At 34.8% G+C, this 27,880-nt stretch overlaps 1 protein-coding gene across 6 annotated transcripts in view; it reads left to right on the top strand.

Annotated features, from left to right (window-relative positions):
* ATRX (ATRX chromatin remodeler) overlaps positions 1-27,880 on the top strand; it is a 242,920-nt gene that overhangs the window by 91,587 nt on the left and 123,453 nt on the right. For all 6 annotated transcript variants that reach the window (XM_082376914.1, XM_082376916.1, XM_082376915.1 and 3 more), the window contains 3 exons: positions 16,958-17,091; positions 17,547-17,723; positions 23,273-23,366. In XM_082376914.1, the coding sequence (XP_082233040.1) occupies positions 16,958-17,091; positions 17,547-17,723; positions 23,273-23,366 (405 nt within the window). The remainder of the gene's footprint in view (positions 1-16,957; positions 17,092-17,546; positions 17,724-23,272; positions 23,367-27,880) is intronic.

Here is a 27,880-nt window from a genome sequence, read left to right as displayed (position 1 = left end):
AATATTTTAATTTTGACAGATTATTTTATTGGTGAAAGTAAATCATATCTCAATAAATTGGTGACAACAGACATCTCTCTCCTCAATATTTGATTATTGTTTTAAATTGCCATCTAATGTGGTGGTCCTATTCATTAAAACCTGTTCAAAGTGAAAAAGAGACTGCTAAAATGTTTAAGATTAAGAAATTGCTTTCAAAATAAGTATGAATTTGCAAACTATCTAGACTGATTTAGATTTTAACAATTTGTCAAATAAAATAGAAGTAGACAGTATGATAGTATTAATTTTAATAATACTTAATAGGTTTATATGGGAACAGTGTAGCCTGTACAGATTGACTTAACTAAGGAATAGCTGGGAGAAGAAAAAAAATAAAGGTACACCCATATTCTAGCAATGAGGAATAAAGAAAACAAAGGTATTAAAGAGTATAACCATAATGTTTTTACATATTTTTTAAACCCTTCCTGGACTATAGGATCCCCCACACTCATAATCTTCAACAAGAAGACAGTGTGGTGTAGTGGATGGAATTTTGGAATAATGGGGATAAGAATATCTGACTTCTAGTTCTGACCTTTCTGTGTGATCGTGGGCAAGTGACTTAACTACTCTTTGCCAAAATTTTCTGTTCTTTAACACAAAAGGGTTGGATGAAATGTTCTCTGATTAATTCTAGCACCAAAAAATCTATGATAGACTTGAGGTTTTACTAGAGTACTGTATTAACCATCCATTTATTCCTAATAGTAAACTCTAATAATTAAGAAAACATGAAAATAAACATGTAATTTTTGTGTCATAATTTTGTAAGGATTTAACTTTGAGTTGGTAAATGCTGTGGGGCCAGCCGTCACTCTAGCTCTGTTTTATATCTTGCTGGTGCTGATAGATTTTTCTGTTTCAAAGATCAGCATTCTCCTAATTAACAGGAGGGCATTTTTATTAAGGTGAATGGACAATTTTATTTTGCACTTTTGAATAGAGCTTAATCACAGATACAAAGACTCAGATGCTGCTTTACCTACTTATTTTTTTAATTAAAAATATATATCCAATTATTTTGTGGGATCGGGGTTGGGTCCAGAATGGAATGGTGAAGGCATACATTTTATTCATCAGGGATTTTATATAGTATATGATATAATCACAGTGAGATTATGAAAGCATTTAAAATTTTATTCTTTTTTAAAATGCTTTAATTCCTCTTTATTTATGCTACTATTTGCTTTCTTGTAAATCTTAAGGCCTCAAATGTTATTGAAAGGCTAATAATGTTTAAAACATGCTATATCCTAATTTACTTATGACTTATGAATCTTAATTTCATATTTAAACACCAAATGAGTGTCATTAAGTTATGGTAATTTTTTGTGTTAGAGCTTGTCAAAATATAAATATCATTTTTATCTTTTAAGTTACTTGATCATATCTCTCTGTAACTGGCAATTATTTTATTGAAAGGTATCTTTAATTCCATCTTGCATTTGTTATTAAAAAATACAACCCTGTTAAAAAAAAAAATACAACCCTGTTGAGTATTTTTGAGAAGAATTGAATTTTACCTTGAGCATGTTTTTCTTTATATTCAGTTTAATGTGCTTTTATAAAATATGCCATTAATAACTTCTTTCATATCCAATATACCAATGAGGTATCTAGTACCCATGGGTTATCTAATGATGGGGATACAAATACCTTCTTGAATTATTTTGGAATAGACAGCGTACTTGAGCATATTTGAATATCCACTAAGCAACTTTCAAAAATTTGTTTTCAGATCATGATAAAGGCTTGGAATTATTTTTACCTTTCACGTTTTTGAGTAGGATGTATTTTGGTAGACAACATATTGTAATTGTGTATAAATTTGTACACAATTGTGTAATTGTGTATAAATTGTGTATAAATTTCATATGCTTTGCCTTTTTAGCAGTATTGTAATACATTTTCAGTGTTAATGTTTATGGAGAGGTAAATAGTGTATTAATGCAAATGGTTAACTATTTGGATGCAATAAATTTCTGTAAAACTTTTTTCTTGTTCAAGCATTTAATTTTTTTTTTTATGTAAATCTAAATGATCCATTTTATACCAATATCCTTTATTCTGATTATTTATTCTACTAGTGTTGGGATTAAATGTCATTAGCATCATAAAATTATGATGCTCATAGTTGGTATTTTTTTGTAAATGTCCCTATTTAACAAGATAAACAGCTTGACCAAGCAAGCTTTTTTTTTTTTCCTCCAGATTTAAAATGATTTATTTCCTAATAATAAAAACATAACATGTTCATTATGGGGAATTTAGAAAAATAGAAAAGAAAAAAATAAAAGTACCCTAAATTCCTACCTCTAGAAATGATCACTGTGTGAATTTTATTTTTATTTTATTATTTTTTTTAACATCTTTATTGGAGTATAATTGCTTCACAATGGTGTGTTAATTTCTGCTTTATAACAAAGTGAATCAGTTGTACATATACATATGTTCCCATATCTCTTCCCTCTTGCATCTCCCTCCCTCCCACCCTATCCCACCCCTCTAGGTGGTCACAAAGCACAGAGCTGATCTCCCTGTGCTATGCGGTTGCTTCTCACTAGCTATCTACTTTACATTTGGTAGTGTATATATGTCCATGCCACTCTTTCACTTTGTCACAACTTACCCTTCCCCCTCCCCATATCCTCAAGTCCATTCTCTAGTAGGTCTGTGTCTTTATTCCCGTCTTGCCACTAGGTTCTTCATGACCTTTTTTTTCTTTTTTTAAGATTCCATATATATATGTTAGCATACAGTATTTGTTTTCCTCTTTCTGACTTACTTCACTCTGTATGACAGACTCTAGGTCCATCCACCTCACTACAAATAACTCAATTTCATTTCTTTTTATGACTGAGTAATATTCCATTGTGTATATGTGCCACATCTTCTTTATCCATTCATCTGATGATGGACACTTAGGTTGCTTCCATGTCCTGGCTATTGTAAATAGAGCTGCAATGAACATTGTGGTACATGACTCTTTTTGAATTATGGTTTTCTCAGGGTATATGCCCAGTAGTGGGATTGCTGGGTCGTAGGGTAGTTCTATTTTTAGTTTTTTAAGGAACCTCCATACTGTTCTCCATAGTGGCTGTATCAATTTACATTCCCACCAACAGTGCAAGAGTGTTCCCTTTTCTCCACACCCTCTCCAGCATTTATTGTTTCTAGATTTTTTGATGATGGCCATTCTGATCGGTGTGAGATGATATCTCATTGTAGTTTTGATTTGCATTTCTCTAATGATTAATGATGTTGAGCATTCTTTCATGTGTTTGTTGGCAATCTGTATATCTTCTTTGGAGAAATGTCTATTTAGGTCTTCTGCCCATTTTTGGATTGGGTTGTTTGTTTTTTGTTATTGAGTTGCATGAGCTGCTTGTAAATCTTGGAGATTAATCCTTTGTCAGTTGCTTCATTTGCAAATATTTTCTCCCACTCTGAGGGTTGTCTTTTGGTCTTGTTTATGGTTTCCTTTGCTGTGCAAAAGCTTTTAAGTTTCATTAGGTCCCATTTGTTTATTTGTGTTTTTATTTCCATTTCTCTAGGAGCTGGGTCAAAAAGGATCTTGCTGTGATTTATGTCATAGAGTGTTCTGCCTATGTTTTCCTCTAAGAGTTTGATAGTGTCTGGCCTTACGTTTAGGTCTTTAATCCATTTTGAGTTTATTTCTGTGTATGGTGTTAGGGACTGTTCTAATTTCATACTTTTACATGTACCTGTCCAATTTTCCCAGCACCACTTATTGAAGAGGCTGTCTTTTCTCCACTGTATATTCTTGCCTCCTTTATCAAAGATAGTGTGACCATATGTGCGTGGGTTTATCTCTGGGCTTTCTATCCTGTTCCCTTGATCTATATTTCTGTTTTTGTGCCAGTACCATACTGTCTTGATTACTGTAGCTTTGTAGTATAGTCTGAAGTCAGGGAGCCTGATTCCTGCCGCTCCATTTTTCTCTCTCAAGATTGCTTTGGCTATTCGGGGTCTTTTGTGTTTCCATAGAAATTGTGAAATTTTTTGTTCTAGTTCTGTGAAAAATGCCAGTGGTAGTTTGATAGGGATTGCACTGAATCTGTAGATTGCTTTGGGTAGTAGAGTCATTTTCAGAATGTTAATTCTTCCAATCCAAGAACATGGTATATCTCTCCTTCTATTTGTATCATCTTTAATTTCTTTCATCAGTGTCTTATAATTTTCTGCATACAGGTCTTTTGTCTCCTTAGGTAGGTTTATTCCTAGATATTTTATTCTTTTTGTTGCAATGGTAAATGAGAGTGTTTTCTTAACTTCATTTCAGATTTTTCATCATTAGTGTATAGGAGTGCCAGAGATTTCTGTGCATTAATTTTGTACCCTGCTACTTTACCAGATTCATTGATTAGCTCTAGTAGTTTTCTGGTGGCATCTTTAGGATTCTCTATGTATAGTATCATGCCATCTGCAAACAGTGACAACTTTGCTTCTTCTTTTCCGATTTGGATTTCTTTTATTTGTTTTTCTTCTCTGATTGCTGTGGCTAAAACTTCCAAAACTATGTTGAATAATAGTGGTGAGAGTGGGCAACCTTGTCTAGTTCCTGATCTTACTGGAAATGGTTTCAGTTTTTCACCATTGAGGACGATGTTGGCTGTGGTTTTGTCATATATGGCCTCTATTATGTTGAGGAAAGTTCCCTCTATGCCTACTTTCTGGAGGGTTTTTATCATAAATGGGTGCTGAATTTTGTCGAAAGCTTTCTCTGCATCTATTGAGATGATCATATGGTTTTTCTCCTTCAGTTTGTTAGTATGGTGTATCACGTTGATTGATTTGGTATACTGAAGAATCCTCGCATTCCTGGAATAAACCCCACTTGATCATGGTGTACGATCCTTTTAATGTGCTGCTGGATTCTGTTTGCTAGTATTTTGTTGAGGATTTTTGCATCTATGTTCATCAGTGATATTGGCCTGTAGTCTTCTTTTTTTGTGACATCTTTGTCTGAATTTGGTATCAGGGTGATGTTGGCCTCGTAGAATGAGTTGGGGAGGGTTCCTCTCTCTGCAATATTTTGGAAGAGTTTGAGAAGGATAGGTGTTAGCTCTTCTCTAAATGTTTGATAGAATTCGCCTGTGAAGCCATCTGGTCCTGGACTTTTGTTTGTTGGAAGATTTTTAATCACAGTTTCAATTTCAGTGCTTGTGATTGGTCTGTTCATATTTTCTATTTCTTCCTGGTTCAGTTTCGGCAGGTTGTGCATTTCTAAGAATTTGTCCATTTCTTCCAAGTTGTCCATTTTATTGGCATAGAGTTGCTAGTAGTAATCTCTCATGATCGTTTGTATTTCTGCAGTGTCAGTGGTTACTTCTCCTTTTTCATTTCTAATTCTATTGATTTGAGTCTTCTCCGTTTTTTTCTTCATGAGTCTGGCTAATGGTTTATAAATTTTGTTTATCTTCTCAAAGAACCAGCTTTTAGTTTTATTGATCTTCGCTATCGTTTCCTTCATTTCTTTTTCATTTATTTCTGATCTGATCTTTATGATTTCTTTCCTTCTGCTAACTTTGGGGTTTTTTTGTTCTTCTTTCTCTGATTGCTTTAGGTGCAAGGTTAGCTTGTTTATTTTGAGATGTTTCCTGTTTCTTAAGGTAGGATTGTATTGCTATAAACTTCCCTCTTAGAACTGCTTTTGCTGCATCCCATAGGTTTTGGGCCGTCGTGTCTCCATTGTCATTTGTTTCTAGGTATTTTTTGATTTTCCCTTTGATTTCTTCAGTGATCACTTGGTTATTAAGTACTGTATTGTTTAGCCTCCATGTGTTTGTATTTTTTACAGATCTTTTCCTGTAATTGATATCTAGCATCATAGCGTTGTGGTCGAAAAAGATACTTGATACAATTTCAATTTTCTTAAATTTACCAAGGCTTGATTTGTGACCGAAGATATGATGTATCCTGCAGAATGTTGCATGAGCACTGGAGAAAAATGTGTATTCTGTTGTTTTTGGGTGGAATGTCCTATAAATATCAATTAAGTCCATCTTGTTTAATGTATCATTTAAAGCTTGTGTTTCCTTATTTATTTTCATTTTGGATGATCTGTCCATTGGTGAAAGTGGGGTGTTAAAGTCCCCTACTATGATTGTGTTACTGTTGATTTCCCCTTTTATGGCTGTTAGTATTTGCCTTATGTACTGAGGTGCTCCTATGTTGGGTGCATAAATATTTACAACTGTTATATCTTTTTCTTGGATCGATCCCTTGATCATTATATAGTGTCTTTCTTTGTGTCTTGTAATAGTCTTTATTTTAAAATGTATTTTGTCTGATATGAGAACTGCTACTCCAGCTTTCTTTTGATTTCCATTTTCATGGAATATCTTTTTCCATCCCCTCACTTTCAGTCTGTATGTGTCCCTAGGTCTGAAGTGGGTGTCTTGTAGACAGCATATATACGGGTCTTGTTTTGTATCCATTCAGCCAGTCTGTGTCTTTTGGTGGAAGCATTTAATCCATTTACATTTGAGGTAATTGTCGATATGTATGTTCCTATTCCCATTTTCCTAAATGCTTTGGGTTTGTTATTGTAGGTGTTTTCCTTCTCTTGTGTTTCTTGCCTAGAGAAGTTCCTTTAGCATTTGTTGTAAAGCTGGTTTGGTGGTGCTGAACTCGCTCAGCTTTTGCTTGTCTATAAAGGTTTTACTTTCTCCATCAAATCTGAATGAGATCCTTGCTGGGTAGAGTAATCTTGATTGTAGGTTTTTCTCCTTCATCACTTTAAATATGTCCTGCCACTCCCTTCTGGCTTGCAGAGTTTCTGCTGAAAGATCAGCTGTTAACCTTATGGGGATGCCCTTGTGTGTCATTTGTTGTTTTTCCCTTGCTGCTTTTAATATAGTTTCTTTATATTTAATTTTTGATAGTTTGATTAATATGTGTCTTGGTGTGTTTCTCCTTGGATTTATCCTGTATGGGACTCTCCGTGCTTCCAGGACTTGATTAACTATTTCCTTTCCCATATTAGGGAAATTTTTAACTATAATCTCTTCAAATATTTTCTCAGTCCCTTTCTTTTTCTCTTCTTCTTCTGGTTCCCCTATAATTTGAATGTTAGTGCATTTATTGTTGTCCCAGAGGTCTCTGAGACTGTCCTCAGTTCTTTTCATTCGTTTTTCTTTATTCTGCTCTGCAGTAGTTATTTCCACTATTTTATCTTCCAGGTCACTTATCCGTTCTTCTGCCTCAGGTATTCTGTTATGATCCCTTCTAGAGTATTTTTAATTTCATTTATTGTGTTGTTCATCGTTGCTTGTTTCCTCTTTAGTTCTTCTAGGTCCTTGTTAAATGTTTCTTGCATTTTGTCTATTCTGTTTCCAAGATTTTGGATCATCCTTACTATCATTATTCTGAATTCTTTTTCAGGTAGACTACCTATTTCCTCTTCATTTGTTAGGTCTGGTGTATTTTGACTCTGCTCCTTCATCTGCTGTGTGTTTTTCTGTCTTCTCATTTTGCTTATCTTACTGTGTTTGGGGTCTCCTTTTCACAGGCTGCAGGTTCGTAGTTCCCGTTGTTTTTGGTATCTGTCCCCAGTGGCTAAGGTTGGTTCAGTGGGTTGTGTAGGCTTCCTGGTGGAGGTGACTAGTGCCTGTGTTCTGGTGGATGAGGCTGGATCTTGTCTTTCTGGTGGGCAGGTCCACGTCTAGTGGTGTGTTTTGGGGTGTCTGTGGCCTTATTATGATTTTAGGCAGCCTCTCTGCTAATGGATGGGGCTGTGTTCCTGTCTTGCTAGTTGTTTGGCATAGGTTGTCCAGCACTGTAGCTTGCTGGTCGTTGAGTGAAGCTGGGTCTTGGTGTTGAGATGGAGATCTCTGGGAGATTTTCGCCATTTGGTATTATGCGGAGCTGGGTGGTCTCTTGTGGACCAGTGTCCTGAAGTTGGCTCTCTCACCTCAGAGGCACAGCCCTGATACCTGGCTAGAGCACCAGGAGCCTTTCATCCACACGGCTCAGAATAAAAGGGAGAAAAAATAGAAAGAAAGAAAGAAAGAGGATAAAATAAAATAAAATAAAGATTAAAAAATAAAGTTATTAAAATAAAAAATAAAAAATAATTAATAAAAAAAAATTTTTTAAGTAAAAAAAAATAAAAATAAAAAAAACACAGATGGACAGAACCCTAGGACAAATGGTGAAAGCAAAGCTATAAAGACAAAATCTCACACAGAAGCATACACATATACACTCACAAAAAGAGGAAAAGGGAAAAAATAATATATCTTGCTCCCAAAGTCCACCTCCTCAATATGGGGTGATTCGTTGTCTATTCAGGTATTCCACAGATGCAGGGTACAAGTTGATTGTGGAGCTTTAATCTGCTGCTTCTGAGGCTGCTGGGAGAAATTTCCCTTTATCTTCTTTGTTTGCACAGCTCCCGGGGTTCAGCTTCTAGCCCCACCCGCCCTGACGGGTGAGCAGACAAGCCTCTCGGGCTGCTGAGTGCTGGTCGGCACTGCTCCTCTGTGCGGGAACCTCTCCGCTTTGCCCTCCGCACCCCTGTGGCTGTGCTCTCCTCCGTGGCTCTGATGCTCCCTGCCTCCACCACCCGCGGTCTCCGCCCGGGAAGGGGCTTCCTAGTGTGTGGAAACCTTTCCTCCTTCACAGCTCCCTCCCACTGGTGCAGGCCCCGTCCCTATTCTTTTGTCTCTGTTTTTATTCTTTTTTCTTTTGCCCTACCCAGGTACGTGGGGAGTTTCTTGCCTTTTGGGAGGTCTGAGGTCTTCTGCCAGCATTCAGTGGCTGTTCTATAGGAGCAGTTCCACGTGTAGATGTATTTCTGATGTATCTGTGGGGAGGAAGGTGATGTCCGCGTCTTACTATTCCGCCATCTTCTCCTCTCCCCCCCTTTTTTTTTAAAACTGGCCTGTGAAATCCAAAAGATAGGACTTTTATACACAGCCAGGACTGATGTACTATTATAAGGTCTCTCCTTCTAACACTTCCCTGCTCTATTCTGTCTTCATCTCCACACCGCCCTCCTCTCTCCTCTGATCTAGTAGCACCTGACCTAATCTTCCCTCCACTTCTTAAACTCTACGATTGCTTGTGTGTTCAGGTCAGTTCCTACTGATTACTCTACCTGGACAACTTTTCACCCTGTTAAGACGTACCTTAAATAGTCACCTTCTATTTAACTTCCCTCCACTTTCCAAGACAGTGCTAGGTGAGTCTCCCAGGGTGCTGGCTGAGTCCAGCATAACATCTCCCCTTTCTCAGCAGGGTGGTCAAGCATTTAATTTTAATTATAATCCATCTTTTCATGAGAGTTGAAGGAATTTGATAGGACCAAGATATGTAGGCTAGTTTGTATCCAAAGAAGTTTCGATATTTCTAAAATTGAGGAAGTAATAATTTCCAAAACATATGTACTTATATATGACATATTTACTTATATATGTGTGTGAAAGTTTTACAACAGATTTCACTATTATTTATCTTTTCTGTTTTAAAGTTATAATAGCTTTTGAGGTCATTTAAAGAACTTAGTCATGTCCTGAATATTTTAGTAGGTGTGAATAAATAAGTTTCTGTTATTTTAGTGTACTATTATGTAGTATCATTCATATTTGAAAGTAAATGTATGCTGTTGTGAGATAGAGTGGTCTAACTTGTAATTTCTATTTAATTGCATTTATTTAATAAACTGACAAAAATTATAGGTTGAATAACAGGTGAACTTTTATGATTTTTTGACTGAGCTTTTTAGAAAAAATTAAATAGTAGACTAACTATACTTTCAATTTTGTATAACTGAGAATTTACTTCAAATTTTATAGCTTAGACTTTATGTACTCTTTGAAAGGGAGAATAATAATATTAAAGTTTATCAGGTTATTTAAATTATACACGTAATTTTAAAGTCATGTATTCGAATGTGCCATTATGTTAATGTTGCCTTTCAAATACCTGTTAGTTATATTTTAAATTGGTTCTTTCATTGAAAGGATATTTAATGTCCTATATTTTAATACCTGCACTGTGAATTAGCCTCAGTCATAAGATGGTAGTGTATTCAAGTTCAACAGTGATAGTGTTGAGGATTATTAAACCAGGCTTTTCTTTAGGGGTTGCATACTAAAACAGTCACTGAAGCATCCATTCCTCCCAAAAAAGAATAATTTGCAGAATATTCTTTATTTGTATTTTTTACAGGGCTTGGAAAATATTTAAAACTGAGCTTTTAAGAGGAAAAAACTAGATTGCTAGATTTTTTTCTAAATCAGCATTCTTTTTTTTTAATCCCAATTTTGTTTAAAAGCTGAGGTTTTTATATGGATACCCTCTCCTGCCACACACATACATATATTTACTTTATAGTTGAAAAATGCTTAGTTGGGTCTACTAATACTGCATAATTTTTCTCATAATTTCTCTCTCAGTGGGGCTAAATAATTTTTTTTTCATTGAAGCAAAATTTGATTTGGAGATTGCTTAAAGAAATTACCCATTGTTGATAGAAGTTCTGCTTCATTATTGTGGGACTACACTGTAGCCTTCATATTTTCCAAGTATTTTATCATTTGGTAATACTTTGCTTTTCAGACTGGAAAACATGCAAATGATTATTTTTTTTCCCTACTAGCTCGGTGTAGGTATTCTTTTGATGCAGGCTCTGTGCTGTTAATCCAGCATATTTTTGGAAGTGATCAATGATTCTTGGATATTGTTCATGCTAATAAAGATATTTGATGATTGTTTACCTGATTTCAGCAAAGATTAATGGCATGAGTATATCTCACGTTCCTTTGACATATGACTTTGGTTTCTATTTTAAACACTTTTCCAAATGTTCATCTTCTATACTTGTCTTTATCTGTTCTCTATACAAATTTGCTAAATCTGGAATAATTTTTTTCTGTGAATTTTTTTTCATGGTGGTCCTATTTGGTTAGCAGAATTGCTTTAGTTCTCCTTTATTGGGCTTGAAAAACAAAGGTAGCATTTTAAATGAGTATTTTACTTGTTTCATGTTTGAGTAAGGGTTTTAAATGTCTGGCAATTTTAAGGTAATTCTTTTTCAATTTACTTTTTCTTTACAGTGCAGGTAAGTATTGTAAGTCAAGTATAATACAGGTGTCTAGCCACTGGATAGGATCTATTTGTAGATATCTAAACTGGTTACAGTTGCCACCAGCTCTCTTTTTTATGCTAGAATTCCCAGCAAGGAAAGAAATATGGTCATTAGTGGTGATCTCTCTGCTTAAGATAAAAATATTATGTTCAGCCTTCCGTTCCTGTTCTCTATTCTTTGGTGATATTGTAATGGGACTTTTAGATAATGAGAAAAAGCACCCCCTGCAAAAGGAGAGTTTGGAATTTTCTAGTGTTAGCAAAAAAGGTTTATTTTTCTGACTATATCGTCTTTGTCTTTTACTTTGAATTTTAAAAATAGAATTGAGACACATAAGTCTTTGTTTTTACTTTTCAGGGATAAAAATATTGAACTATTTAGTATGATCTTTAGTATGATCAAATTTTCTAAATTTATATCAATGTTAATAAATTTTTTCTTGTTAAAATTTCCTCTGAAGCTGGCTTAGATTTTTACATAAAATCCGGGAATACACATTTTGTAATTTGAGCCCATGTATAAATTGTTAATAAACTGTGGGTTCTTAATTTCATACAGCTTTTATTTTTCTACTCCTAAGATTTTTTTTAAAAAGTTATTTGATATTAATTTTCAGAAAACAGTGATGTTTTTCATTAACTGCAAACATTGTAGAACATGTGACTTAAAAAATAGTTTCATACTGTTGTTCAGCTTTTTGGTTATTTAGTGACTTCATCATTATCTCATGAATAGCACTATCTTTAGGTGCAGATCATTATGCCTTGGTTATAGTTTTTCATAGAAAGGTTTATATCAAGATACTAATTTTGGGGAATTCCTTGGTGGTCCAGTGGTTAGGACTTCATGCTTCCCCTGCAGGAGGCCCAGGTTTGATCCCGCAAGCTGAGTAGCGCCGTGAAAAAAAAAAAAGATACTAATTTTGAACCAAGGAGTTAAAAAAACACTAATACAGATTTTGAAGATGAGGAATTCCATTGTAATTCTGTGAATTTTTTTTTTTTTTTTGCTGTGCTGTGTGGCATGTGGGATCTTAGTTCCCTGACCAGAGATTGAACCCGTGCCCCCTGCATTGGGCGTGCAGAGTCTTAACCACTGGACCACCAGGGAAGTCCCTGAAATGTTTTATTTTTTATTCTCAACCTGAAGTACGTAACATTTGTTAAAACAAAGCCTCCTTCCCTACTAGAAGAATGTGTGTTCCTCACAAAAAATATTCAACATTTTTTGGACTATAGTCATTTGAATTGTTTTACATATCAACCTTTTATATATGGTATGATGTTTTAGTACTACATTTACTTAGTTGTTTTTTTTATCTCGAAACTTATAATCTTATTCAGAATTCTCTGTTTTAACTATTCTATTGTGATATTGTGCACAGAATGTAAAAAAAAAAATTTAAAATTTTGTCACTTTTGTGTATGGATGTGCAGTATTTTGGCCTTCTAAAAATGTATTTTTCATTTAGCAATTTTCTTCAAGCCTGTTTTCAGAACCTCTTAAAAGATAAAGCAGTAGATTGTAGGATGTATTCAAGATGGCCTGTCAGTACATTTTAGAGATGGTGCATACTGGACGAAAGATGTTTAGAACTCTTTCAAAAAAATTTTTTTTTAAATCAAAACTTGAATTCTTTCATTTCTAAATCAGTGAAATACAGATAACTTTAAGAATGTGACCTTGGTGTATTGCCCCAAGCACTTATTAGCACAGTAGTAGTGAATGAGTAGCGAATATAGCACTGGCATAGTAAAATTAGTAGCAGATTGGGATTCAGGATCTTAGGTACTACTCCTGGCTTTGCCACTAACTAGCTTTGTTTCTTTGGCCAAGTCATTTCCCCTCTCTAAGCCTGTTTCCTCATCTGTAAAATGACAGAATTGGACTCTAAGATCCCTTCTTCTAGCTCTAACATTTTGTTGCTTTTGTAATGGCTGTTTCTCTACAATTCCCTGGTGCAAGAGATTATTCTCTTGATCACTCCTTTCTTAGAAACTCAGTGTTTTGAATTATTGATTTACCTACCAGCAAGAGGCAGTTTACTTTCTTTTCCTGTTTGAGTGCTTAAACAAGAGGCATTACTGATTTCCTTTCTAGATAGGATCAGAATTACTAAAGGCTTTCTTGGCTCTTTCTCTGTCTCTCTCTGATTGCTTGTTTGTCTTTGCATTGTTGGGCTCATTCCTTATTTTATTTTTGCTTTATTTTAGTAGATGAAGGTGGAAGGTGTAATAAGGCATTATCTTATCTTGGTATTCATTATGTGATTTAGAAGACTTAGCTTGTTCGAGTTTTGCGGTTCTTTTATTTATTCTTTCATGCACCAGTTCATTGTTTGTTTGTGGGTTTTTACCCTCCCTCCCATATTGTTTTGCTTTCTTCCCCTCTCCCTTCCCTCCCTTTCAGGAAAATGGAGGAGTGGCTCCATTACTTCCGGCTCTGTCCAGGTTTTCTGCCACAGAGTGGCACAGCCTGTGCCTCTAATGCTTCTGATAGAGTCGTGACTGCTTTGGATGCTACACCTGCCCCAAGATGTAATGTTGAGCATTGAGATTCCAGGGGCAGTACCTTGTTGCTTGGATGATTTTCTCAGAAACGTCCTGGAAAGCCTCAAGAAAGGAGACTTCTGAGCAAACAGAATCAACTAGGGATCATGACTATACATCCATCACATGCATACCAGCACGGGTCCAGCCGAGGCCTCCAAAATGATGCTTTGCCAGCCTCAGCTGGTTCTCAAGTGATGATGTCCTTGAAGTCTCTGTGGCCTGTGACTCAAGAGTTAAGGTAGTGGAGTTTCCCTTAAAGCATCTCACAGCAGGCTTTGTAGATGGGACACATCTCACCTCAACATGTTTGCTGAATACTCAGGTTGAAGGTCAGCCTCAGCCCTTACTTAGGTCCTTCAAATTAAGTTCTAACTTTGAGGTGTCAGCTATGCGATAGGCTAGGTGTGTGATACAGTAGGTCTTTGACATATTGGACATGAGCCATCAGCCATAATTTATGCAAAATAATTTAACTTTATTATTCTTTTTGGGGCTTAATGTATACGGCTATACATTAGGCTTTCCTTTGCTCAAAAGGTGTTAGAGGGCAAATTTAAAACATCTTAGTGAGGTAAAGCTTAGGGAGTCTCTATCACTCTGTATAACTGTCAGTTTGGAGAAAAATGAGCATTCTCTGAAGTTTGTAAATTTTTTTGCTTCTAAAGTATCTGTGATTGTTCTATATATTATGGTCTTACTGAAGGTTGTTGAAAAATCAAGTAATTCTTCATTATGTGGATCTCATTTTATTTTCCATGACTTACGTGATTTTTTTTAGTTGGTATAGAATCTTATTGTTTTATATATTTCATAGTTCTTCTTCATGACAGTCTAGAACTTTAGTATTTGTAGGTTTACATATTTTGACTTTCCGTTTAGTAGACATATTAGGAGTCTAGAGTTTGAAAGAAGAAATATTATGTGGTTTGTTAAAGTTAACAACCAAGTCTTTACAGATTATACGGAATTTAAGACATTTTTTGAACTTGTAAATACAAACTGAAATCAGGTGATTGAACTAAACTTTAGAGTAGCTAAATTAATAATTGTATTTTTGTTGGCTATTATTGTACCACCCAAATGGGTATATAAGATCTTGTAACTGCAAGTAAACTATGTTTTTCTATTTGTAATCTATTATCCAGTGCTTCACATTATATGCACACCCGAGCACACACACACATTTATTCATTACAAAACAGTGGTTTTACTCAAATTGGCTTGAGAAAGTTCTTCCTTGTTCATGGGAAATGATAATGTGGTGTGTATTAAAGATGATTTTAGAGTTTTCCAGAAAGATGCTTTTAATAAACTTAAAGAACCACCCTTTATTTTGAAACTGTTTCCTAATTTGTGGAGGGTGTGTTTGTTTATTTTTTATTTTATAAAATGATAAAAGTAAATGATATTTGGGTTTAAATTTTTTTTCTTGACAAAATGAAAAGTTGGCAACCCTATATTAGTCCCCATTTTTAAAATGTTTACCGTGTGCAACCGAAGTCAGCAAACCACTGATGTAGAAGTTTAAGAGCAACGAAGACTTTATTGCTCAACTCCATTTGGGTTTTTTTTTAATTTTTAAATTTTTTTGATGTGGACCATTATTAAAGTCTTTTATTGAATTTGTTACATTATTGCTTCTGTTTTATATTTTGTTTTTTTTGGCCATGAGGCATGTGGGATCTTAGCTCCCCGACCAGGGATCGAACCCGCACTCCCTGCATTGGAAGGCGAAGTCCCAACCACTGGAACACCAGGGAAGTCCCCAACTCCAGTAGGATTTAAATTGGAGTGATCTAATTTTAGCAAGTCAGGTTGGAAACCCTCAGAAAAGCTAACTCATCTGTGGTTTCCTCTTGTAATTGGTAACCCTCTACGTTGTCTAAATATTCCTTATCTATCTGGTTAGGGGGGAAGTACCAAAGGGCATATAATAAGCATTTATGGAAGTGATTAGCTATTTTGTTTGCTTCAGTCTGTTTAGGTGCCTTTGCTATATATCTTTGAGTATAAATAGCAATGAACAATGTATCAAAGTTAAGAAGGCATTAACATGCATTAACATATCCTACCATTGAATGTATTCTTGATTTAAATGTGAGTGCATGTTAAGAAGTAAAAAGAGGAGTTTCAAATCCAAAAATAACAAAAGTTCCATAATTCCAGCTGCAAGTTTTTGACTGAGCTAGAGTCATTCTTGATTGCAGAGTAGATGTTTATCCACATAGAAGTTAGTTCATGGAAAACCAAGAATCATGTCAACTTTTGAGCCTTTCTGTAAGGTATTCCTTTGTTACTGTGATTTATGAATTTATATCAAAAGGTGCAAAACACCTCATCTTGCACAAAAACTGCTTTTATCTTACACTTTCAGATGTCTTCCTTTAGTGCAAACATGGAGATTTTTTAAGAATATATTTTATTTTAACATAAGATGGTATTAAAGAATTATTTTCTCATGCTTTTAGCAGTTGATTTTTTCATTAGCAAATTGGTCTTTGAGGAGCATCTTGAAAAATTTTGATATGTTTGAGGCTAATGCACTATCTACTTCTTTGGAAAGTGGAAACTCATTTATGGTAATTTTTGTTCTTTTAACTATGTATGTGGTTAATAGCACTCTTGCTCCTTCTCTGCCCTAGTTTGAATATTATTAGGGATTTTTGATTGCTTCAGTACTTATGTGTTGTATTCTTTCATTTGGTTAGAAGAATTTATGAAGTAAATTGAAATTTAAGGGCCAAAGTATTATCCACTAGTTTGAGGTACTGTTTCACAATAAAGTGGTTTATTACACACTGACTTTCTAAGAATATGTTTTGCTGTTGAATAAATCCTCTCATGTGGAGTTTAGTGTTGGAATGCCATTTGTCTGAATGAATTGATTTACTTTTGTGGGCCTGTCTTGATATTGTAGTTGTTGGGTGGTGGCAGCAGAGCAAGTGTAGGATTGGAAAGTTATCCAGCATGAAGTTGGAATTGGTCAAAATAGTTAGTAGAAATGTCCCTGAGATTTTTCACTATATTGCAGAATTGTATAGAACTGGGAGAAAATCAGTGCTAAGAGCATTTTCAAAAATTTTGGTTGGTAGTTTAGGTTAAAATATGGTTTTGATAGACTTTTCTTTATAATAAAAAATCTATTGACACATTTATTTCTATTTTGATACACATAATTCTTTTTGTTTTTAATTTGTTACACTTCACCACCAAATATACAGTTTTTATTGTCTTTTTACTCAAGAATTGCCAAGAAGATGCTTTTAGAAGAAATTAAAGCCAATCTTTCCTCCGATGAGGATGGATCTTCAGATGATGAATCAGAAGAAGGGAAAAAAAGAACTGGAAAACACAATGAAGAAAACCCTGGAGATGAGGGTGAGCTCCCCAAAGAGAAGTATAGGATGTCATAATTATTTGACCAATTCAGGCTTTGAAGACTGTCTGACCATGAAATCTCTTAACACATGCATTTGAAGTTTATTAAAATGTTGAAAACTTTACTACCTTTACTCCGTTTGAATATCTGGTAATAATTGTGCAAGTTTTGTCAGTTACTGCCAATAAACAGATGATTTTTAAAGGAAAATATTTTTTACCTTTTAAAAAAATCTATAAATGTATACTGGTGATATTTAATCAATATTTAATAATAGTAATAGATCAAGTTTGATGTATGAGATAGCCTGTTATCACCAATGCAACCCAGATAAGTACACAGCTCTGATCAGTTCCATAAATCATGATAATTGTCAACAAACAAAATATGTAGTTTTACAACATTTTAAAGGAAAAAAGGCTGAAGGTTTTACTGATTTGTTTTCTCCATTTAGAAGCAAAAGATCAAGTCAATTCTGAATCAGATTCAGATTCTGAAGAATCTAAGAAGCCGAGATACAGACATAGGCTTTTGAGGCACAAGCTGACTGTGAGTGATGGAGAATCTGGAGAAGAAAAAAAGACGAAGCCTAAAGAGCACAAAGAAGCCAAAGGCAGAAATAGAAGGAAGGGTAAGACATTTTAATTCTGATAACAAGGAACATACTGGTTTTATAAACTAAATATAGTTGTGAAATTTAAGTATATTGGCGCCAACAATTGTCCACCTATATTAGGTGAGTATCAGCACACTGACAACAACTATTCTGAGAGTGAAATAAAGAATTTAGAGTGAGAAGATAACCCAGAAACTTGAGAGATGACACAAAGACTATTTTTGACCTTTAGTAGTCATATACATTTAGATTAAAAAGACAAAGAAATATGACAATAAATAAAATATGCATTAAAGTTATGTAGAAAATATAAGACTCCCTGTAAGTGCAGGAAGAAATAATGAGGAAAGATAGAACATACAATTAATTTGGATAGATTTATGCAAGCTTATATGTAAAACTTTAGCCAGATTAAATTTTTATTACATTAAAAGTCTGAGTCCTTCTGCATTGAGTTACTTACATGTTTCCAGCGTCATGGTAAACATCGAGGATACAAAATGAATAAGGAAATCATTGTCTTATGTGATGGTTTTCAACCTGACTACACATGCAGATAACTTGGATTTAAAAATATACCTATGGCAGGGCTCCACCCCAAGCCAATTACAGCATAATTGGTGGTGGTGGGACCTATGTATCCATATGTTTTAAGAGCATCTCTGATATGATTTTTATATGTAGCCAGGTTTGGCAGTCATTGGTTTAGTAAGAATTATTAACATTAATATTATAAGAAATTATAGTACCATGAGGGTTGTCTTGTATAGCAGAGGTATTGTAAAGTGTGGCACTGAGAGGATTTCTTTAGCTTCCTGGGGGCTAGGGGTTATCACCAGAGAAGACTTCACAAAGATGAAGAGTTTCACCCAGCAGATCAAGTTCTAAATGGGGAGCAGGTAGATGTGTTGTGAAGATTTATAATACAAGCAGGGAAAAAATTTTAAAAGCCTCTGCAAATTGTTTAGCACATGGTGGAGGGGATGCAATTAATGTGGTATAGCTGGAGTATAGGAGGGAGTAGGGAAAAGAACAGCAGGAAATTAGGCTGGGCCAATAAGACAGAGACCAGATACTAGAGACCTTTGTAAGCCTGTGTTTCTCAAACTGAAGTACTTGGCAGTGGACTCATGGGTATATCAGGCTATAGAGTAAACATGGTACATCTCTTTGGTGTGTTCATTTTACTTGAGAGTTGGCGGAGAGCATTCTTATATTAAGTAATCACATATATTGAGCAATTAAATGTGAAGTTTTCCTGAGAATTTCAGCTAACAAGAAGATTAAAGAAAGTTTTTTCTTCTTTGGGGCAGATACTGAAGACTTTACTACCCAATTCCTGTCGGGCAGATTAACTCTTCTTTGCCACTAGGAATAAGAAAGCATTTTTGGAAGTGTCTGAGAAGTGTAGTAGGCTCTATAGGATGGAGAGCCATTGAAAGGTTTAAAAATTTTTTTTAATTTTAAAAATTATTTTTATATCATAGCTATATTGAGACATAATTCACAAACCATACAGTTTACCAGTTTACAGTGTACAATTTGTTTTTAGTGTAGTCACAGAGGAGGGCCACCACTTTTTAAAAAACGTTTTATTTAAGGTATATATACAGAAAAGTGTGCATTTCATAAGTGGATAGCTTGATGGACATGTATGGCACCTCAAGACACAGGACATTCGTTACCAGCACTCAAGAATCACAACTTCAGCACAACCACTCATTTTTTCCATTGAAAGCTTTCAACCAAGGTTGTAATACGTTCAGATTAGTTGCCTGTTATTCTGTGAGACTGAAGGCTTTGAATCCATTTGAAGGATATTGCCATAGTTGGTGTCAAGTGTGGTTGTTCTGGTATATGTGTAATAGTGAGATTACCCAGTGGAGCTGTAATGTTGTGCAAATAGAGGGCTAAGGAACGAATCTTGGAATCCTGAACATTTAAAGGGCTAAAGAGCAGCAGCTATCCATTAAAGAAGAGGAGGAAGGTACCCCCCCCCACCCACACATATACTTAATATTTCATGGATATTTTCATGTAAACAAATAAATAATAGTACCTCATTTTGTGAATGCTTTTCTCATAAATTTCTTTGCAGCCTGACCACAAGCCGGTCTTTCAGATTCTATAAAGGAACTGAGTGATTTAGCATATTACGTAACAACATGATTTCCTGTGCATCTTCAACAAAAGGAGAAATACTGATTTTGCCTCTGAGGCTTAGCTCAGGAATATAGAGTCCTTTAGTGGGCCAAATACATTTGAAATGCTTTATTGAAACCCAAGTTTTCTGTGACCTGTGTTTCCATTGTCCTCTTCTGTGGGTAACTTATTACCCAGCTGTTTTTTTTTTTTTTGGTTCGTTTGTATAGAAGGGAGTAAACTAAAACCCCATCATATTAATTTTTCTAATGTAGGTTATGATCATAGTGATTGATACTACATTTGGAGTTGCATGATTTTCCAAGTTTTGCAAACTCTGGTGTCCCTGTATTGTCCGGAAACTTAATGTTGGGCAAGGGGGAGAAATCAAAAGCTAATAGCTGAATTATAATATTAAATCAAGTGTAGCATGTGGATTTTAATTTTCACCTAAATTTGAAAAAAGTTATAAAAGTTATTTTGGTGATAATTTCAAAAATGTAGTTATTGCCTTTATAGTAGATGATATTAAAATTGATGTTATTTTTCTCATGCATTATAATGGTATTTAGTTATGTAGGACAGTGTCCTTATGCTTAAGGGTTAACTGTCATGATATCAGCACTTAATTTCAAATGGTTCAGTGCAAAAAAGGGAGTGTGTATGTTTAGAGAGAGATAAAGCAAATGTGCTAAACTTAACAGTAAGTGAATTTAGGAGAAGGGATACATTCAAAAATTCTTTAAAGCTTTTGGTAGGTTTGAAAATTTTCAAAATAAAATGTTTGATGAAAAATGAGTACTAGACTTAAAATTGTATTTATTACAGGATAAGTTTGTGCGTGCATGTGGACACCTGTGTTCTCCCAAATTCCCAGTTGCTTAGCAGTTCTTTTTTACTATTGTTTTTTTTTATTGGGGTAAAATATACATAACATAAAATTTTAACCATTTTTAAGTTTTTGAAGTAATTCAGTGGCATTAATATATTCACATTGTTGTGCAACCATCACCACTATCTGCCTCCAGAATTCTTTCATCATCCCAAGCTGAAACTCACTAAACAATAATTCCTCATTCCCCTCTTCTCCCAAAGCAAGTCTTTATATTATTTATGCTTGCCTATGTTTTTTTTAGATAGAATAGACCTTTGATTCTGAGGTCAGCTCATGATATTCTAAAAATATTTTATTTTGAAATAATTTTAGATTTATAGAAATGTCACAAAAATAGTGTGGAGTTCCTGTATACCCTTCACCCAGCTTCCCTAATTTAATACCTTATACTTATTACAGCACAACAATCAAAACCAGGAAATTAACATAGATGCAATACTATTAGTTCAACCAGGGTTTGACAGACTATACCTGTAGGCTAAATCTGACCTTCTGCCTTTTTTTATAAGTAAAGGTTTATTGGGGCACTGTTATACTTATTCAGTTACTGCTTTCATGTGTTTACAGTGGCAGAGTTGAGTAGAGATGAGTGGTTGCAACAGAGACCATATAGCCTACAAAGTTGAAAATACTTACCGTCAGACCTCTGACCTCTGATGTAAACTGTAGATTTTATTTGGTTATCATTATTTTTCCCACTGATGTTCTTTTACCACTTTAGAATCCATTCTAGGATCCCACATTGCATTCAGTTGTCTCCTTAATCTACTCCAATCTGTGACAGTTCCTTTGTCTTTTCTTTTATGACCTTGACGCTTTTGAAGTCTATTATCAGTTATTTTCTAGACTGTCCATCTATATGTATTTGTCTAGTGTTTTCTCATGGTTAGATTTAGGTTATTAGGCATTTTGACAACAGTACCAAAAAAGTGTTATTGAATCTTTCTCAGTGTATCGTACCAAGGGTGTATGATGACAATATGTCTTATTACTGGTAATGCTAACCTGATTTAAGTTGCTTAAGTTGGTGTCTGCTGGATTTTTCCACTGTAAAAAAAAAAACTATTTTTCTGTTCATATTTAATATCTTGTGGGGAGATACTTTGAGACAATGCAAATATCCTGTTTCTCATCATACTTATTCCCACTAATTTTAGCATCCAACTGCCTGAGCAGTTTTTACTGTGATGTATGTTTAAGTGGTGATTTTCAGTTTCTTTCATTACTTCTAGGAAGAGTTGTTTCCCCCTGTTTATTTATTTATTGCATTGCTTATGTTAATATGGACTTATAGATAGATATTTATTTTATTCTATGAGTTATAATCCAGTTGTTCATTTTGTTGCTCAGATTGTTCCAGCTTTGCTTATTGGGAGCTTTTCAAGTTGGATCCTGTGTCCTTTGAATATATCCCCATCATTTTTTGAGCACTGCTTTACTTTCTGGCACCACAAGATAGTCCAGGCTCATCTTTTTTTTTTTCAAATGATTCTTATTTTAATTTTCTTTTTTTTTTTCACACACACACACACTGTATTTTATTTTTACAAGAGATAAATAGACTGACACCAAGCATTGTACATGGATGACCACAACAAAAGCAACAATGATTGCAATTACCAAACATGGAACACACTCATACTATGTCATAATATTGACATTCAGTCCAGTAATCCTCCACTGTAACAGCTCCTTTACTTTGCAGTGAAAATTGATTTGTATATTCTTTGCCCCTGCGTCCTTGTGGGCAGGCTCATCTTATATTTTCCCTGCCTGGCTTCCTCTGGTCAGAAAGATATGGGTATTCTCCTGGGGTTTCAGATGCCTGTGTCTTAGTGGCAGTTTTGGTATAGAAAAATAAAATTTTGGAGAGAAAAAATAAAATTGGGAATTCACCTTATATTCTTGTGATATGCAGGGCTCTGCTCCTTTTCCCAGTGCTGTGGCTAGAAATGCAGTCCTCCCAGAGTTTTGCTGTCAGCACCCTCTGCATAGTTTTGGAATTCAGCCGGCCTTCCTGTCAAAACCAGGAAAGAAAGGAGGAAAAAATAAAACACGTGACATTCACATCCCTCCACAATTTTATGGGGATCATTATTCAGGTTTTGATTTCAGTCCCTAGTCTGCCTGCTCTTGTTTCCTTTTCACAGTTCTTAGGTTGTTATTTTATGTATTCTGTCTATAGTTTTTAGTTGTCATAAATGGCAGAGGGTCTGTAATCGCCCTTATTCCACCTTGGCCAGCCTACTTTGCTTGTTTTAAATAGCCAGAATTCTTTTATTGACAGGCAATTTCTCATTTTAATACTTATATTTTAATGTAGAATCATAATTTTATAACCATAGTTGGATTTCACTTGGATTTTTTATAAATACCATTTGTGTCATTAACTGGTCTAATCTATATGTTATAATATGTACTACAGATATTATTCTCATAATACTCTAAGTTTTAATGTGAAGTTATTGACAAATTGCATTTCTGTTGGGAAGTATTTAATAACTTTTAATATATATTTTTATTCAAGTGAGCAGTGAAGATTCTGAAGATTCTGATTTTCAGGAATCAGGAGTTAGTGAAGAAGTTAGTGAATCTGAAGATGAACAACGGCCGAGAACACGGTAAATATATAGTATTTTCTAAAATTTTAGGAATTAATCTGAATAACCATGCTTCAAATTATTTGTAGAAAGTTTGCTGTACTAATAAAGTAAAATATTTAACATTTTGATTTGAAACTAATTATTAAAATTATTAATTTAAAAATAGTATGTATAAACATACTATATATACTTGAATTGTAGGTTCTAAATTAGGTGGACTTTCAGTGTGCAAAAACACTCTTAACTGTAATTTTTCGTTGTTTTGGTGAGAAGTTGTAGTAGGTAAGAGGCTCTGTAGACAAACTACCTCACTCTAACTCCTGGCTTTACTACTTCCTGTTTGTATGAATACTCTGTGCTTCAGTTTCCTCATCTGTAAAATGGGGGATTACATTATTATTTACCTTATTGATTATTGTGGGCATTAAATGAGATGGTGCATGTAAAGGACTTATAATAGTGCCTGTTTGGTAATTAGTAAGTGCTCCGTGAATGCTAATTATTGCTCTTTGTAGCACTACTAGTATTATAGTAATTAAGATGTGTTTGTTCTCTCAATACACATAGCTACTGATCTAGATTACAAGTTATTTAAAATTTTGCTTCCTTCTTAGCATAGTATTTTAGATAATAATAACCATTCTAAGAAATTTTTTATTTCCTCCAGAATAATATGATACTTCTATCAACTTATCAATTTGTGTTTGTGTGAGTGTGTATATGTATATCTACATAGCTGTTTGCACTTGTAAATTTTAAAACATTTGAGGTTGTTTTAGATTAATACCAGGTTGTGCCTGGAGTATAGTAACATACTGTACTTCAGGGAAATATAAAATAACAATAGGATACAATGAGAATTTTAAAGGCACTGAGATGGAATTCACATAACACAAAATTCACTATTTTAAAGAGTAGAATACAGGGAGTTTTAGAATATTCACAAAGTTGTGCATCTACTACCACTATCTAATTTCAGAACATTTTCATCATCCCAGAAAGAAATCCTGTACCCCTTAGCTGTCATTTTCCGTTCTTCCTGCTTCTCATCCCCTGGCAAAAACTAATCTATTTGTGTATGGATTTACTTATTCTGAACATTTCATATGAATAGATTCGTAAATATGTGTCTTTTTTATGAATGGATTTTTTCAGTTAGCATAATGTTTTCAATGTTTATCCAGGGCTGTAGCTTGTTTCAGTACTTTATTCCTTTTTAAAAAATATTTTATTGAAGTATAGTTGATTTACAATGTTGTGTTAATTTCTGCTATATAGCAAACTGATTCAGTTATACATATTTATATTCTTTTTCATATTATTTTCCATTATGGTTTATCACAGGATATTGAATATAGTTCCCTGTGGAACTTGAATATAGTTCAAGTAGGACCTTGTTGTTTATCCATCCTATATATAATAGTTTGCATCTACTAATTGCAAACTCCCAGTCCTTCCCTCCTTCACCCCCTCACTCCCCCTTGGCAGCCACAAATCTGTTCTCTACGTCTGTGAGTCTGTTTCTGTTTCATAGATATGTTCATTTGTGTCCTATTCTAGATTCCACATATAAGGGATATCATATGGTATTTGTCTTTCTCTTTCTGACTTACTTCGCTTAGTATGGTAAAATCTAGGTCCATCCAAGTTGCTGCAAATGGCATTATTTCACTTTTTTGATGACTGAGTAATATTCCATTGTGTGTGTATATGTATGTATGTATATGTGTGTGTGTGTATGTACACACACACACCACATCTTTATCCATTCATCTGTAGATGGACATTTTAGGTTGTTTCCATGTCTTGGCTATGGTAAATAGTGCTGCTAGGAACATAGGGGTGCATGTATCTTTTCGAATTATAGTTTTGTCTGGATATATGCCCAGGAGTGGAATTGCTGGATCATATGGTAACTCTAATTTTAGTTTTTTGAGGACACTCCATACTGTTTTCCATAGTGGCTGCACCAATTTACATTCCCACCAACAGTGTAAGAGGGTTCCCTTTTCTGCACACCCTCTCCAGCATTTATTATTTGTGGACTTTTTAATGATGGCCATTCTGAATGGTGTGAGGTGGTACCTCATTGTAGTTTTGATTTGCATTTCTCTAATAATTAGCGATGATGAGCATCTTTTCATATGCTTTTTGGCCATCTGTATGTCTTCTTTGGAAAAATGTCTATTTAGATCTTCTGCCCATATTTTTGATTGGGATTTTTTGTTGTTGTTATTGCGCTGCATGAGCTATTTGTATATTTTGGAGTTTAATTCCCTGTCGGTCGCATTGTTTGCAAATATTTTCTCTCATTCTGTGGGTTATCTTCTCCTTTTGTTTGTGGTTTCCTTCACTATGCAAAAGCTTTTAGGTTTAATTAGATCCCATTTGTTTATTTTGGTTTTATTTTCATTATTCTAGGAGATGGATCTGAAAAGATATTGCTACAAGTTATGTCGAAGAGTGTTCTGCCTATGTTTTTCTCTTAAGAGTTTTATAGTATCTGATCTTACATTTAGGTCTTTAATCCATTTTGAGTTTATTTTTGTGTATGGTGTTATAGAATGTTGTAATTTCATTCTTTTACATGTAACTGTCCGGTTTTCCCAGCACCACTTATTGAAGAGATTGTCTTTTCTCCATTGTATATTTTTGCCTTCTTTGTTGTAGATTAATTGACCATAGGTGCATGGGTTTATTTCTGGGCTTTGTATCCTGTTCAAATGATTAATATTTCTGTTTGTGTGCCAGTACCATACTGTTTTGATTACTCTAGCTTTGTAGTATAGTCTGAAGTCAAGGAGCCTGATTCCTCCAGCTTTGTTTTTCTTTCTCAGGATTGCTTTGCCTATTCAGGGTCTTTTGTGTCTCCATACAAGTTAAAAAAATTTTTTTGTTCTAGTTCTGTGAAAAATGACATTGGTAATTTGATAGGGATTGACTTGAATCTGTAGATTGCCTTGGGTAGTACAGTCATTTTGACAATATTGATTCTTCCAATCCAAGAACATGGTATATCTTTCCATCTGTTTTTGTCATTTTTGATTTCTTTTATCAGTGTCTCTTGTGATTTGATGACACTCTTTAGTGTTGTGTTTGGATTGCTTTTTCTTTTTTGTGTGTGTATCTATTGTAGATTTTTGGTTTGCAGTTGCCATGAGATTTTGATATAGCAGTCCATATATATACAAGATTGTTTTAAGTTGCTGGTCTCTTAATTTCCAGAGCATTTCCAATATCCTGCATTTGTACTCTTCTCATGATTGCTGATTTTGACATCATATTTGTGTGTGGTTGACTTCCTACCTTCACTGTATGTTTGCCTTTACCAGTGAGCTTTTCCATTCATAATTTTCTTGTTTCTAGTTGTGGCCTTTTCTGCCTAGAGAATTTCCTTTAGCATTTGTTATAAGGGTGGGTTTTGTTGTATTGAATTCTCTTAGCTTTTGCTTGTCTGTAAAGCTTTTGATTTCTCTGTTGAATCTGAATGAGAGCCTTGCTGGGTAAAGTATTCTTGGTTGTAGGTTTTACCCTTTCATTACTTTAAATATATCATGCCACCCCCTTCTGGCCTGCAGAGTTACTGCTGAAAAATCAGCTGATAACATTATGGGGATTCCCTTGTATGTTTTTTGTTGCTTTTCCCTTGTTGCCTTTAATATTTTCTCTTTGTCTTTAATTTTTGTCAATTTGATTAATATGTGTTTCGGCATGTTCCTCCTTGGGTTTATCCTGTGTTGGACTCTCTGCACTTCCTGGACTTGAGTGTTTCCTTTCCCACGTTAGGGGAATTTTCAGCTCTTATCTCTTCACATATTTTCTCAGGCCCTTTCTCTCTCTTCTCCTTGTGGGCCCCCTATAATTTGAAAGTTGGTGCATTTAATGTTTTCCCTGAGGTCTCTGAGACTGTCCTCCTTTCTTTTCACTCTTTTTTCTTCATTTTGTTCTGTAGCAGTGATTTACAGGAATCTGTCTTCCAGCTTACTTATTCATTCTTCTGCCTTATTCATTCTGCTAATTTTTTTAAAAATTATTTATTTATTTATTTTTGGCTGCGTTGGGTCTTCGTTGCCGCACACGGGCTTTCTCTAGTTGCGGTGAGCGGGGGCTACTCTTTGTTGCGGTGCTTGGCCTTCTCATTGCAGTGGCTTCTCTCATTGCGGAGCATGGACTCTAGGTGTGTGGGCTTCAGTAGTTGCAGCGCGTGGGCTCAGTAGCTGTGGCTTGCAGGCTCTAGAGTGCAGGCTCAGTAGTTGTGGCACATGGGCTTAGTTGCTCCGCGGCATGTGGGATCTTCCCAGACCAGGGCTTGAACGCGTGTCCCCTGCATTGGCAGGCGGATTCTTAACCACTGCGCCACCAGGGAAGTCCTTATTCTGCTATTGATTACTTCTAGTGTATTTTTCATTTCAGTTATTGTGTTGTTCATCTCTGTTTGCTCGTTCTTTAAATCTAGCTTTTTGTTAAACTTATTTCTTGTGTCTTCTCAATCTGTGCTTCCATTCTTTTTCTGAGATCTTGGATCATCCTTA

Source organism: Balaenoptera borealis, assembly GCF_965194805.1.
Source record: "Balaenoptera borealis genome assembly, chromosome: X".
NCBI lineage: Eukaryota > Metazoa > Chordata > Mammalia > Artiodactyla > Balaenopteridae > Balaenoptera > Balaenoptera borealis.
The sequence above is the reverse complement of the archived record's forward strand: the minus strand, read 5'-3'. Positions and strand labels throughout refer to the sequence as shown.